General features: G+C 35.7%; 1 protein-coding gene across 2 annotated transcripts; it reads left to right on the top strand.

Moving 5' to 3' along the window:
* Positions 1–5,855: 5,855 nt before the first annotated feature.
* Positions 5,856–9,957, top strand: LOC103955524 (probable serine/threonine-protein kinase PBL21). Of its 2 annotated transcripts, none has more exons than XM_009367417.3 (7): positions 5,856–6,453; positions 6,576–6,611; positions 6,804–6,961; positions 7,231–7,420; positions 7,826–8,217; positions 8,382–8,731; positions 9,725–9,957. In XM_009367417.3, exons 1-6 carry the CDS (start codon positions 6,375–6,377, stop codon positions 8,688–8,690), a joined length of 1,164 nt encoding a protein of 387 aa, XP_009365692.2. In that variant the 5' UTR covers positions 5,856–6,374; the 3' UTR covers positions 8,691–8,731; positions 9,725–9,957. The 2 variants fall into 2 exon arrangements, with proteins under 2 accessions (XP_009365692.2, XP_009365691.2); XM_009367416.3 differs by having other exon boundaries at positions 5,861–6,453; positions 6,573–6,611.
* Positions 9,958–15,836: the final 5,879 nt, after the last annotated feature.

The raw sequence follows: 15,836 nt of genomic DNA, 5'->3' as shown, positions 1-15,836 counted from the left end.
TTTTTAATCTCCACTTTTGGGGAGTTGAGTCATTGGAACCTACACATCAATCATGTTTTAGGCATGAGATATATTCAGATTGCCGTGTTCATGGATTATCCCTTTTGGAACTTGAATCCATGTGACAACTGTCATGCTTCAAGCATGCAACAGTTCAGTAGTGTCAAGTCTATGATAGTCTGACTAAGACTTCAATCCGTGCAGTATCTCTGTAACTTGTAATCAATTAGTAATTTTCATTACCTTTTTTGTACATAATGTGAATGATATAAACTGGTAAATTTTGCTGAGGCTATGAGTAGGATTCCCATCATTGAACTTTAGTCTTCGATTTACTCAGTCAACCACCAATTTTCTATATTTGGACTTCCATGGGCTTATCTTTGATCATTTTGCTTCAGTCTCTTGCCCAGTAGAAGTGGTGCGCAACCTTTGCTCTTGGATGGTCCATCACCTTTTGGTAACTCGTCCATGTTTGATAGCTTCAGTGTAAAAAGTCAACATCATATCAACTGTTTTGAGGTATTTGCTGAGGAAATTTGAGACTTAACAACAATTGAAGATGACTACTCGAGGGCAATGCAAGGTAAGCAATCAGGGAAATGGTTCCAGGCAATCAGTTCCAGATCGAAAGTTTGATTTCAAGTTTCGACTGATTGCTCTCTTTCTCTTTGTCTTGTAGGTAAGAACAGCAACAAAGAAAAAGGACAAGGAAAAGCATGATATGAGATACTTTTGCTTTCGATCCTGATAATACGAGATACTTTTGCCCTTGAAAAAAAACAGTAGAAGGTTTTGATACTGATGCAAAACTTTCAGATCAAAACTATTTTCTTGCTGAGGAAATGAGTTGAGTATTTTGAGTGACTTGTTTGAAGATGTATTCTCGAAGAGAAAGAAAACTGAGTATTTCGAATGCTTCGTTGAAAATGCACTTTCGGAGATGAGGAAGAGTTAGGCATTCTTGCAGTTCTGCTTTGCCATAGAGGACGGAGGTCAACATATATAAGGATTTCCCAATAACAAGTAGTGGTACTGTTGGAATCATTTCCTTTACGTTTGTTAGCAACAATGGTGTAATTGGAACTGTAAAATTCACGCGTTTCAACTTTGTCAAAGATCTTTGACAAAGTTTCCCCTTATATCCAAAAAGCTGAAATTGCGTCTGAAAAGTGTCAACGAATTTTATTCAGGATAATCTGGCTTTTCAAATTCGGAGAGCGGTGCTCTTCGATTTTTGAACAAATGGCAATGTTGCCTCTTCTTCTTTTATAGATGCATCAATTGTGTTCAAAAGCACGCTCCAAAAGTTGCTACCTGTAGAAATTTCCCATTTTTGCACTTCTAAGATTTCAATTTATCTGACCTCCTTTTCCTTCATCATTTTTTAATATGGCTTGCTCATCTAACTGTCATTTTAATTTGAATGTTATGGAAGATGCAGACATGTCTCCTCAAGACAATATATGACACCCATCATTCTCATTTGCCAATGGTCCTCTTACGATTGGAGACTCTGTGATGAAGAATAACATAACTGCTACAGAGATAGTTAGGAATCTTCTCATTCCTAAATATAATAGGATACTTTCAAAACTGTCCAATGAATTAGTTGTTCAAGACTCTCTGGCTTTCAATGTTCTGTGTGCGGGCTCTGTATCTAATATGGGACAACGCCTACTTGCTCGAACTCGCCAAGTTGAATCATTGATGGCTGAGATGGCTAGTCTTAGACAAAAGATCAGAGAGCTCAAGCACGAAAATAGAGAGTTGCACATGCTTGCAAATAATTACTCAACGAGCATAAAAAGAAAGCTTGACCAGATGCAGGAATCTGAAAGTAGGATTAGGGGTGGGTTCAGTTCAAAACGGTTCGGTTTTTTGCCAAAACCGAAACCAAACCAAAATTTCGGTTCGGTTCGGTTCATTTTTTTTTTGGTTTTTTTTCGATTCGGTTTTTTTTTGTTTCAGTTTTTTCGGTTCAGTTTTGGTTTTTTTCGGTTTTTTATTTTTATTTTTAAATGATGTAAATGGAAGGAACCTACCTATCAACCTCCCAGTTCTCATATATCAGAGAATTGAGAGCCTTAAAATCCTGAATATATTCAAGTAATTCAACTCCTTGTGATGAAGCAGAACGAATTCAAATTTTCAAAAGTTAAGCAAATACATAAACATATATTCTTCAAGGAAATATACATCACCAGGATTCAAAATTCAAAAACTTTAAAATTTACAAAATCATGAAATAACTCAACAAATTAACTGATCGATGCAAATCGAAAAAAAAAAAAGCAATTGGGTTCTTCTAAATACCATAATCGGACTTCAATAACGCATGCCCAGTGCCCACATTCAAATTCATAGTCAAGTCCACAATAGATCTAGAAAATTCCAAAACATATTTAGAGAAAAATACAAACTTTTTCACCTTAAATTACATAAATTTCAAATGGGTAACCATACAATTAAAAACCTATGAACTGACAAATAAATAAAACCACAACCTTTGTTGCAGCGATATAGCCATGATCGTCGCAAGCTCTTTCAATTCCTCTTTTTGTCAGATCTCGAAAAGGGTGAGGGAAAATCATGGTTTGGAAGAAGGAATCCGCGAGGAGGACAGGAGAAGACTGGAGAGAAAGTGATTTGGAGGAACAGAGGAAGGAGAGGGAGAGGGAAGGAGAGAGAGAGAGAGAGAGAGAGAAAGAGAGGAAGCAAAGGCAAAGAGGAAGCAACGGACGGAATAGAGAGGTGTTTGAGATCTGAAATGAAATGGGAGTGAGACAGCTAGGGTTTGTAAAGTTAAGAAATTTTATAAAGCATTAAACATAAGAAACCTATAAATAAATTACTGGTACAATTATAACAACACAAAGCCTACAGTCAAGTTGGCTTGCAACAACCAACCCCAACCCATAGGGAAAGGGTTCAAACCCCGACGACAACATGTATTTTTTAGTATTTATATATGATTTTTTTTTCGGTTCGGTTCAATTCGGTTTGGTAGTTTCGGTTCGGTTTTTTTCGGCCTCGGTTTGGTTTGGTTTTCGATTTTTTTCAGTTTTCGGTTTTTTGAACCCCACCCCTAAGTAGGATTCAAAGTGAACACTGGGGCATCACATAATCAATCTTCAGTGCCTCCCCCTTCTGGGGTGCCGCCAAGTATTGAGGCTTCACATGAGCAACCTTTGTGAAGGCCCCATATTTGTTTGTTTTTGTTGTTGCAACTCATGTGTATGCACACACACACACACACACACATATATATATATATATATAGAAAAATTCCTTATCTTCTGGTTTTATACATGCTTGAAACTTCTAGTTCAGTTTGTTAGATATAGGAAACTATGGAAACTTCTGGTTCCATTAATATGAATCAATAAGCCTTTAAGCAAAAATGTTTACTAATATCATATGTTTCCGCATGAATTCTCGGGTATTATGAATTCATGAAAATATCACTTGTGTAAGATGTCGATGGTCATAAAATTGAGTTTTGCTAAGTTCACCATTTCCTTATTTCCAAAAAGAAGAAATTTAGGTATGATAGAAATTGCGATAATTAACTCATACCACATGTAGCACATGTCTACACAAGATGTTAGAACCTCAAGTTCTTAACATTATTCATATTTTGAACTTCAAGTCAAAACATTATTCATATGTACTCAAAATTTATTCTCAAATTTGACATCATTAGAATCTTTAGGTTCATATTTTTGAAATTCATACCCATACTTAATCTATACATGGATTAAGGAACTTATGGTCCTCATTTACGTGAACCAAAGAACTTTTGGCCCTTATTTAATTTAATAGTTTGTGGACTAAGCCACTTATGGCCGTCATTTTAATTTAATTGAGGAACTGCTACTCTCTCAGTTGATTCAAAAACTTCATGTTTTGATTTGATCAAGGAACTTTGGGTCCGATCTTTTTTAATGGTGGAACTTCAGGTCCAATCATTTTATATGATGATGATGAAAAAACTTCAGGTTCTAATCTGATCAAGGAACTTCGGGTCCTTTCATGCTCTCATCATAAAATGTAGTACACTAAATAAATTAAAGCAATCGGCGGTAATTCCAGCCATGATAAATAAATTGCTTTTAAGTAAATAAAGTTTGTGACAAGGGCTTTGATTCAGTACCATTCATATAAATATCAAAGCTTAAAGCAAAGGGTAATAACTCCACCCACTGTAAATAAATTGCTTTAAATAAATAGAATTTGTGATAGGATTTTAAACGAGGACCATCCACATAAATATGCAAAAATAGAAAACACAATGATTAAGTCTCCATCTTTTTTTTTTTTCTTTTTTCTTTGTCTGCCACTTTCTTTTGTTTCATCCCTTTTATTTTATTTTCATTTCATAGTTGTAAGTCCCTTTAGTTACCCAGGGAGTAATAGTAACAATAAGTCCCAGTTGGTGTTCCTCATCCAGTGAGTTTCGAAAAAATTGAAACGGTTCCCATAAGTTTTGGAGTCAAGAGTAGTGTCTGTGACTTATGAGAAGGTCAAACTGTTAGATTTGGCTCAAATTTTAGTATGATATGGATAAGAGTATAACGAACAACTTTCGTGAAGAAACAATTTCGATCTGAGCTACCAAAAATGGAGTTTTGGTACTCATAAGATGGTTGTCCAGTTTTCTGCGAAAATTGGAAATTGGGTTGGTGTTTTAGACATCTGTGACGATCGCACCGTTGGAATGTTCTGAAAACTTTGATATGTTATAGGTACTGGGTGGACGAACAACTTTCAAGATGGAAGTATCTCAATCCAAGGTCCACAAGTTGGAGTTCAAAGGCTGTTTGCATGATTGTCAGATTTTGTCAATAATAATGATAGTAGTTATATAACCAAATGTATATTTACTTTAAGAAAATTAGTCATACAGAGATATGAAGATGAAATGAAAAGATTTTCATATCTGTGAGATTCCAGCCGACAGAGATGAGAGGTAGGTAGTGCTTCATCGGATTTATGGCGTTATGCTTTCCACCGACACGAGAGTTTCTCGTTCTGATGACATGTTGTAAAATCAACGGTATGTGTGTAGTGGAACATAAAGTAAATAAGACACAGTATTTACGAGGTTCGGCAAGTGTGCCTACATCATTGCGGCAACAGTAGTCCTTTCTTTCCTTATGTGAGATAATAGGAGTACAAAGATAACTCTCACTATTTTCTTTCTTCTCTCTAGCCCAGCTCACTGTTATTTTATTATGTATCTCTCTTCTTTCTCTTCTTCTTCTCATCTCTCGTCCTTTCTTTCTCCCTTTCTTTCTTCCTCCGTATGCTCTCATTTTATAGGCAAAAGATTACTGTAACAACACTATTTGCTTTACAAACTTTCTTCCTATAAAATGATAACCAATATGATTTTTCTTAGGATGAATACTAACAAACTATTCATGTGGGCTATCCACGTATTATATTACAACAAACATCAAATTTTTCTTTCTTAGAACCAAAATATATAATTATCACGAAGTATAGTTGTCAATTAAAAAAAAAAAAAAAATGAAATGAAGCTCACGTGATGTCACGAGTAGGTCACGTGGTAGGAGAATGAACGACAGTACATCATCGTATCGAAGCCTTTTCCCCCATGAAACACACTCATCGGGATCCAGTGTGGGTCGGAAAAAGGTCACCCACTTATTTTTTGGTCAAAAAAAGGTGAGTCACTTGAATCCCAAACCATCGCTTTGTCAGTGTCAGCAGTAGTAAAAACAACCCAACAACAAGGGCAATAACGTGATATCAGCCCAGTAGCCAACCGGAACGTTTAAATGCGGGAAGGGAGATTGCGAGAAGTCGGAGTGATAAATGGCACAGCTCACGTTCATGGGACCACATGAAGTATATTTATTACAACAAATTTAATTTCTTATTTCTTAACAATAATAAATAATAAATAATAAAAAAATGGAAGCTGAAAATCCAGTTGTTCATAGGCCACCGCTAAATGCGCTAGCTCACTGCCCAAATTTAGCGAACGCGTTTTGTCCAATTTATTTATTTAATTTCTTGTAAGTTTATTTAATTTTAATTGGGGAAGTTGATTTAATAATTTTTTATTTTGCTAATTTATTTACGTTTTTTTGGTTCGTGTTATTAATGGGTAGCATCTAAATCTGAAATCATATCCAATTGGGATTATAATTATTTGGGAATTTTTTGTTGTCGGGGCCTCGTAAAGATTTCGGCTTCTGAATCTCTCCGTCTCCGGCTACGGAGGAGAGAGAGAGGACAAAACCAAAGCTTATCTGTTTGTAGATTAGGGTTAGGGTTAGGGTTTCTCTTTTTACTTCTTTTTGTATGAATTTTAATTGATTACATCGATGGAAGCTTAAGGGATGAGTTGCTTTAGTTGCTTCAGTCCTCACCGGAAAGATGTTAGCAAGGTCGAAATCGATAACGGCACTCGATCCTCCGGTCAGTCTGCCTTTCACTCTTTTTACTTATATAGATGTATGGATACGTATATACTTACCCAATTGGAATTTTTTTGGCTCGATTTGTTGAATGTGAGTGGTTTTTATTGCAAATTGCAGCAGGTAGTGGGAGAGGCAGAGGAAATTCCAATGACAGCGGTAAGATTCTCAAACACCCCTAATTTCTGAAAGTTTGGAATTTTAATTGCTTGTTTGGTTCTGTTGTGACACCCATTTTTCTGGATTTTGAGATTCAGCTGTTTAACACACTATCTGGAATTTTGGAATTTCGTGTTTTTGTTTTGTAGTAGCGAAATTGAGTTGAGTTTTATTATGTTTATGTATGTGCAGAGTGTGGGAGGGGAAAAGGCAGCAACGGACAGAAAAATGTGGCACGGAGTTTCACATTTCGCGAACTTGCAGCAGCCACCAAAGGCTTCAGGGAAGTGAATTTGATTGGGGAAGGAGGTTTTGGAAGGGTTTACAAAGGCCGGCTTGATGCAGGCCAGGTAAGTGTTGCACGGCTTTTCCAACGTTCATATTACCGTTATTCCGTTAATCTTTGTATGGAAATTTTAATTAGGGTCATGTCCGCCGATATATGTTTCTGGATGTTAATGAAACTGGAATTGCTCGTTCAAATCAGAATTAATATCTTTCCATAAACCCTTCTGTAGATGGATGAAAACTTGATCCACTGGATGTAGTCCAAATATCATTTTATAGACTAGTTTGTTTTTTATGTTTATGTGTTGCGGCTTTTCATTTATATGAGCAGGTTGTCGCAATTAAACAACTTAATCATGACGGTGTTCAAGGGTTCCAAGAATTCATCGTCGAGGTTCTCATGTTAAGCCTGCTACACCATACAAATCTGGTCACCTTGATTGGCTACTGTACTGACGGAGATCAGAGACTCTTAGTCTATGAGTACATGCCAAGGGGTAGCTTGGAAGATCATCTTTTTGGTATGCATCTTGATGCTTAAGTACAGTACATTCTCATCCATTTTACAGCCTCTAATTCATCCATTTTCCTATTGTATTATCCCTCATGTTAAATGATAGCTTGATACTTTATATTTATCACATTGGGGGAAATATGGGTGTTGTACACCAAAAATATTCGTTGGCAGGAATAGTTTAGAAGGCTGAATTTCCGATCATTCATTTCTGTCGCTATAATTGTATTTTTGGTATGTTGGTTTCACTTAAACTTCAATTTCAGTTACAGTTGTCCTGCTATTGAGGATGGCTTAAGGAAAGAATGGATAACATCTAAACAAGACATATAATCTTTCTTTAGCAGCCTCTCTTCTTTATTATTGTACTCCATTGTAATTGACCTAACAAATGTGGTATTTTATGTTTCAGATCTTAGCCCTGGTCAAGAGCCACTGAGTTGGGACACTCGAATTAAGATAGCTGTTGGTGCGGCACGGGGCCTTGAATACCTCCACTGCAAAGCTAACCCACCAGTTATCTACCGTGACTTGAAATCAGCAAATATACTGCTGGATGATGAATTCAATCCAAAGCTTTCAGATTTTGGGCTTGCTAAACTTGCACCTGTGGGTGACAAAACTCATGTCTCAACAAGAGTGATGGGAACATACGGGTACTGTGCACCAGAATATGCCATGAGCGGCAAGTTGACTCTGAAATCTGATATTTATAGCCTTGGTGTGGTTATGTTGGAGCTGATTACTGGGAAGAAGGCAATTGACTGCTCTAAGAGGCCAGGAGAACAGAACCTAGTATCTTGGGTGAGTTAACTCTTTCTATTTCTCAGTTTTCATTCAAATTTTGGACTATCAGATTTTCAGTCTCACTTACCTTTGTGGAACTACTGCTGGCTTGTATCACAAATAATTTCCTATTATTATTTTTTTCTAACCTATTGAACACCTCTGTTGAGTTGTAAACGCAGTCTCGCCCATTTTTGAAGGATCGGAGGAAGTTTGTCCAATTAGTTGATCCTCTGTTGCAAGGACGTTTCCCAGTTCGTTGTTTGCATCATGCAATTGCCATTACTGCCATGTGTCTTCAAGAGCAACCAACTTTCCGTCCTCTTGTTACTGATATTGTTGTAGCACTTGAGTACTTGGCGTCCCAGAGCCACAAACCTGACCCTCGTAAAGCTGGGGTCCATAGTCCCTTATCGGCATCACCTTCACAGCAGAACAGGGATATTGTCTCGCAGGATTCTTATTGCAGAATGAGTTCAACTTCTACTTAGAAGTTCTTCGGATCAACTTGCTCAAAAACAGCTTGATTGATGTAAGGCACAAAATCACTTTTTGGAAGGAATTTCGATCATATGGTCATGGTTTCCAATAATTGTGAAACAATATTTTATTATGCTGTTTGAGAAATCATATGTGTTGTCGCTAGGAAGACTTCTTGCATTGATTGCATAAATTTTTCTAAACCATGAAATTCATATATGTTTTGATTGCATAAACATTTAAAAGCAAAATGTACTCCTCAAGTTCATCTTTGTTTTCCACATTGTGGTTGATGATTTACTTGATTTGTCAACTTAAGTTGCTAAAAACGAATAGCATAGGCTAGCGAGTAGGATAAATGGGTATCCTACTTTGTGTTTGCCCTTTATCTTGTGTTAGCTACTGTACCCTGTCTGATCCCCCATTCGGAGGATATTTCAAGTCCTCGAATTCATTTGAATTCTTTTTCTGTCACTGGGTTCTATGCCATTTTTCCAAAAGTAAAAGCATACAAGTGTCATATCAATGATTGTGTTAGGATCCCGTGAGGGTCCCCTGCTTTGTATCCGAGTTTGCAAAGTGTCTTTGGGAATTTCTGGGTATCAAAAAAATAAAAAGTAGAAAGAAATCATTTGCTTCATACATCTTGTGTTTCTTTACAAGTTGTATACTGCACTTTTAAAACATTGTTTCTGAAGTCTTGATTCTTGAATGACACGAAAGTAGATTGTTCGATAGTGTTTGCTAATGAATGAAGCTGTAAATTTCATATTCCCCTGGTCATTTCATTGCATTAATTTACTGTTGTCTAGCGAATTGCGCTTTTAAATTTCTGAAGTGCAAGTTTGATGTTCATGATTCATGCTGTTCTGTGATTCAATGTACCAGAAACATTTATCGTGACAGTTCATCGTCTTTTCATCTTCCCTTTTTGTTCTTTCCTTGGCCGTTGTAGTTCTGTAAATGCTAAGCGCTGATCTGTCTGTCATTGTTAATGAGTTCTGAATGCTCATTGTTGGAACATTTTCCCACTTTGTTCTTGCAGGTGCCTACCCTCGTTGAACACCGAAGATAATCCCAAAGGAAACCCCGGAATACCAAATGTAATATACACACATGAACAATTGGTATATAAATGTGCACAAATATGTATATATATGTTTGGGTTTGGACGTGTAGCTTTTTGATAAATTAAAAAGATTCAGGTTCTTTGTATTTTTGATCTACTGGTGTGGATTCTTTTAATAAAAGTGAAAATAGGATTGGAATATAACTGAATCAAAGGAGCATCGTATTCGCATAATGTATTATTTATATTTAATTTTAAATTTTAAAATAATTTCTGATCACACGATGTACGATAAACGGTTACTATCATCGGATTCCTACGATCCCCAGGAAATGAATCCGGCGAGGATCTTTTTCCTTTATTGTGAATGGAATGAACAGTGCACAAGCTCGAAGATTTTATAAATACTTTATACATGGCATTGTGCATGACAAAACCCTCTTTCAAACTGAATAAGGTTAACTCAATAGGTTTTTACAGAAGAAAAGTGTCTTCTGATGACATTTTGGTAGTTTTGGCAGGATAAAAACTCAAGTTGTGATGTAAATTCATATCCACTAACAGCAGTCATTACAGCAATTGGGAACGTAAGGGATTAACTCGAGAGATATGTGGTCTTTATTATTAATAGATATGTGTTAATAAATTTAACTCACCTTAACTTTGTTGTTATAAATTTAATGCGTGTCAATTAATGATAGAGGCTACAGAGATGCCACACACAAGAAATAAGTGTAGAAGACTTAATCTGAAAACTGTGGGACAAAACCATTGTACTTTATAGGTTGCTTTCTAAATTACTATAATTTAGAGAGTAAAAATTCGAACTCAGTGAGTTAAAGCGGCAGACTTGTTTTTTTCTTTTTCTTTTTTTTTCTTTTCTATACCAGGGTCCCAGACTACAAAATAATGTGCAATATAAAAGGTATGAAAGTTGAAACAGATGCATGCATTAAGGTGGTTGTCCACTAACGTGGGGCAATGCGTTTTGTATGGATAATTGTACGTGGACCAACAAACATGTTATAACTTTACCCACAAAGAATAATCGAAAACTTTATTCTTCTTCTTATCGAGTAACTTGGTGTATTTTTACTCACTATCATACTTATTATTAGATTGATCTAAATTTTGAGAACAATATTTTTTCATCTTATAAATCTCAAAATTTAAACTCATCTAACGATGATACATTAAGTGGTAAATATCGTTATCACGTGGTGGAGTAAGAATATTCCCTCAATAATTTGGAGTGGTCAGACACGAAATCGATTAATTAATAAATAATAAAGCTTAATGGCATGGTCAGATACAAAATCGGCTAATTAACTAATATAGCTTAATGGCAGTCTGCCGGCCAAGTCAAAGGTTAAAAGGACAGCGTCATTGCATGACTAATCCATTTTTCAAGAGAGTAAAGACCATACTAATAGACTTTTCTTCACTTATAAGAATAATACAGTTGGCTTCCATATCTCAATCACCATCATTTACCATGAAAAAAAAAAAGGAAAGGAAAAAAAGGAGCTGGTTCCAATTTTAAACTGTGCGTGGATGAGTTCAAGATAACATTTTTGAAGTAACTATAAGTCTTTCGTATTCGGGTAAAAATTCGAATTCGATTCAAATATTTGAAGTAACTATAAGCTTTTCATATTCGGGTAAGAATTCGTATTTGATTCAAATATCGTAGAAATCAAAATCTTAAATTGGGCCGGAAAATTCGAGTTTTAGAGTTTTAGAGAGCGATTCTAATTGAGCTCACGAGTTTGGTTCATGTACAACAAACGACCAACTTATGGAACGAGAGAGAAAAGAGAACAACTGAAAGTAAAGTGGGAAAACAAATAAAAAGTCATTGGGTCCCTGATAGTGAGGTGGGAAAACAAAGAAAAAGTATATGGGTCGCGCATGCAATTAATACATACAAGGGGCTAGAAATTCATTCGCATTTTTTCCCTTACACGTGATATGTGGTGTTGGAGTCAAAATTTTCAAATAATGAGGTCATAATATCAATCACAATAGTTTTATTGGCCTATTTCGTCGAGCACCTAGTAAGCATCTGCCAACATATGCAAAATCTTATGCCAACGTATGTCGACAACTATTACTATTGTAGAGACTTGTCAATGGTGGATGCAGGGTATTGTGGAGTAATGTTAATGATTGACACGGCTTGTCAACTAAAGTATGTCATCGAGTACATGGTGCGCGCAATGGAGTCGCATACAAGAAGAGAGAAAAGAAAGACAAATATGATAGAAGAAAATAGAAGTATGCGGAAGAGGTTGTAATTTAGTTTGCCATAACTTTTATAGGGGTTATATACAATACACAAACAAATATACATAGAGTTTTTGAAGTTATTGAGGTCAAAGATAACCATCGTCACTATCTCTATGTATTTTTAGTCATTGAATTAGATAAACAATAATCTAGGACAAATAAACATGAGTGTGCAAAATGATGAAAGAGTGTGTAACTCATCCACTACATAGAACTCATCTTTATCAAACTTACCATTGCAATAATGTTAGAAGAATCAAACTTAGTATGTCTAATTCTTATATATAGGAATCAAACTAGGCCTAACAGCTCTCAAAAAATCTGCAATGACTAAAATGAGGCCAGTGCTTTCTCTTTGCCCTCGTTTAGTATCTAGGATTGGATTGAAATAACCTCTAAATATTGAGCATGTATTAGAATGATTTTCATTTTGGAGGAATTACAAAAGATTTGGCTAAAAGAAAACTTCTTCCTTTTACTCTTACAATTATAAGGAGGATTGTAATGTATAAATTTTATAAGAAATGTTAAGGGGACTCTCTCAAAAATGAGACTTTCTATGGACTCTCCGCCACTGTGCCAACATTCTAAAACATTGTGGCAAAAAAATGAGACGGTGAAAAGCCCATAGAGAGTCCTACTTAAGAATGTCCTTTGCATTTCTGAAATTTTATTATGTAATTCATCTTCTACCTCAAAGTTACAACTTTTTTGTTTTTTTTTTCTTTAACAACCCTTAAAAAAAACAATTGTTTAATTATTCCAATCCAATTTTCAATACCAAACGAGATCTTTCGAGTCTGAAAAGAGATCACGCTATATAAAAAAATAAAAAATAAAAAAAAATAGATAGTCATTAGTCACAGAAAGAAATAACATAGATTGCATTTTTGTTTCTTTATCGTGTCTATTTTAAGGGAAAGGGATCATTTTCGGGCTCCCTTTTCACCTAATTCATCAAGTTCGGGATTCGGACCGTTGAAATTTGATCCAATGACTACAGTTATTATAACTTTTAAAAGGACCTCCTATTTGTAACCGTTGGATCAAATTTCAACGGTCCGGATCTCAAACTTGATAGATTAGGTGGAAAGGAATCCGAATCCCTTTCCATTTTTAAGGTTGGCTATAATTTTCTTCTGGAAGATAAAATGCAGTTTTATATTTTGTTTACATGTCGAGAAGACAAACAGTACTTGCTGCTACTTTCAATTAGCTTATTAATTTATTTATCCACGCTTCAGTCCAACGCCATTTGGCTGCTACTTTTTACTATCGTCCAGTAATACGTTCAGACTGGAATGTTGGCCGGGAAAAGAAAAAAAAAAAGGTGACAAATATTATGGAATATATGTCCTTTTTGTTGTTATGTCATTGAGAATTCGCTTTTCTACTAAAATTTGAATTCTGCCCAATTCGAATTGATCATATGCAAATTGTGGTGTTTTATTGAATTTACTAAATATTGGGCCAATCTATTTAGTAAATGAGGCATAATCTAGTAGCATCATCTTGATGTACGTGGGATTTGTCACTGACGAAATGCAAATCTGACCAAAATATGTTGAAAGGGATTTGGCAATTCTTACAAATGGCCTTGGATTTTGTTTAGTATGTAGGATTGGGTCGGAAAGGATAATTTCTTAATTTTATCACATATTGAAAGGTGAGGGAATGCTTTTTTATCTGGAGGGGATTAGAAGATGATTAGACATGAATAAAGCTCATCCCTTTTAATTATGACATCCCACATCACCCAGGGGAGTGATCCTTATATGTAAATTCTCATCCCTACCTAGCACGAGGCCTTTTGGGAGCTCATTGGCTTTGGGTTCCATGGGAACTCCGAAGTTAAGCGAGTAACGCACGAGAGCACTCCCAGGATGGGGGTTGGGAAGTTCTTGTGTGATTCCCAGAAACAAAACCGTGAGGGGGTAGTCAGTGCCCAAAGCGGACAATATCGTGCTACGGTGGAGTCGGGCCCAGGAAGTAGTCTCGCCCAGGCTCTGATATCAAATTGTCACATCCCGGCCCGGGCAAGACCACTTCTCGGGCCCGACTCCACTGTAGCACAATATTGTCCGCTTTGGGCCCCGACTACCCCCTCACGGTTTTGTTTCTGGAAATTCATACGAGAACTTCCCAATGGGTCACCCATCCTGGGAGTGCTCTCGTGCGCTACTCGCTTAACTTTGGAGTTCCCATAGAACCCAAAGCCAGTGAGCTCCCAAAAGGCCTCGTGCTAGGTAGGGATGAAAATATACATATAAGGATCACTCCCCTGGGCGATGTGGGATGTCACATTAATACTATTATTTTAGAGAGGATTGGAATAGATAAACTTTCTTCATGAGGGCATCTCCAATTGAAGATGTAAAATGTTTTGAAATGAGCATTTTATATTTTTGGTTGGCCGGAAAGTCCTCCAATGAAAAGATGTAAAATTGACATCTTGATCGAAAAATGTAAATTAAAATGCAAATTTGCATATTTTTTTACGTCTTTTGAAGGAGGGCCTCGTCAGGGCCGTCTCTGAAATTTCGGAGGCCCTGCTTGAAATTTGAAAAGGGGCCTCTCCTTAAGATAGTCTAAAAAAATGACAATATATTGATACTAGAAAACAATCAATTAAATCGAAATAAATTTTAGCACTAACTGATTGCAAGTTTACAAATGTCATTAATTATAAGTAAAAAGAGTTACAAACATAACATTCACTGAATAAGCAAAAGTTGTTTATTCTTGAACAACCAAAACTCTAACTTTGAAGTTCACTTGAACATATAACACTATTATCTAATAAAATTGGAAAAAAAAATCATTTTGAGTGTGTTATTACTAGAAAATATCTCATCTCATTGTATCCAAATTTTTATATTTAGAAGAGAGAGAGGGGGGGGGGAGTGGGGGAGAAATTACTCTTATAAGTGGTGCACAATGAGATTTTAAAGTGCTAAAAAATCATTTTTTTTGTAAATATAGAACATTATTACATAATATTAGATGGTAACAATTTTTTTTTTTTTTTGTGTGTGTTTGGGGGAGGGTGGGCTTCAAATTTGGGGCTCTCTGTGCGACTGCACTTTTTGCTCTCCCTCAACGACCCTTCTAGGGGCCCCATAAAAAAAAATAAAAAAAACTAAATGAGATTGTAAGTTTACATCTCTACCATTGAAGTACAACTCACATTATTTACGTCTCCAGAAAATGTTAAATGGAATGCAAAAGTGTAACATTACTCTAACTTTAGGAATTTACCTCTTTAGATAAGGTGTGTTTTTCGGTATAATTTTTCTTATGGATTTGATAAATCTGTTACATTTTTTGGGTAAATCATGTAACTATAAATTGGTTTTTTTTTTTTTTAAAAAATCTTTCTCACGTAAATTTGGTTTAGTTCACTTACATTTGATTTGTGTTCTTGTTGAAGGTTGAATGCTCAAGCGGTGGATGTTGAAGGTGTCATTGCCTTATAATTTTTAACCCTTGTTCTTGTATTCAGAAATCTTCTTCATCGTTACTTTTCTATAGATTTTGTTTTGGTTAATTTGTGATTTTTTTTTCTTCTTTATACGACAGATTCATTTTTCTTTGTTTACAGGTCATGGCCTAAATCAAATTCTAATGGCAGACTAAAGCGGAAGAACATACATTCACTTAATTAATTAATGAATTAAAATAAATATTGATGATATAACATAATTCAGGATTTGAAAACCAAACCGACATTTGACTATGAAAATTAACCAAGGTTTACACAGATATGGAGAATAAATAGTATAATGCCCCTAATAGTTTG

Source organism: the organism of the source record quoted next, unplaced genomic scaffold (genome assembly GCF_019419815.1).
Source record: "Pyrus x bretschneideri cultivar Hongxiangsu unplaced genomic scaffold, Pyrus_bretschneideri_v1 Contig76, whole genome shotgun sequence".
Taxonomy (NCBI): domain Eukaryota; kingdom Viridiplantae; phylum Streptophyta; class Magnoliopsida; order Rosales; family Rosaceae; genus Pyrus; species Pyrus x bretschneideri.
The sequence above is the reverse complement of the archived record's forward strand: the minus strand, read 5'-3'. Positions and strand labels throughout refer to the sequence as shown.

Bases quoted from the DNA above. Each gene is read 5' to 3' on its own strand.
- LOC103955524 (XM_009367416.3), top strand. From the start codon at position 6,375: ATGAGTTGCTTTAGTTGCTTCAGTCCTCACCGGAAAGATGTTAGCAAG. The intron at 6,612-6,803 runs GTAAGATTCTCA...ATGTATGTGCAG, and splicing joins AGGAAATTCCAATGACAGCG to AGTGTGGGAGGGGAAAAGGC. The intron at 7,421-7,825 runs GTATGCATCTTG...TTTATGTTTCAG, and splicing joins CTTGGAAGATCATCTTTTTG to ATCTTAGCCCTGGTCAAGAG.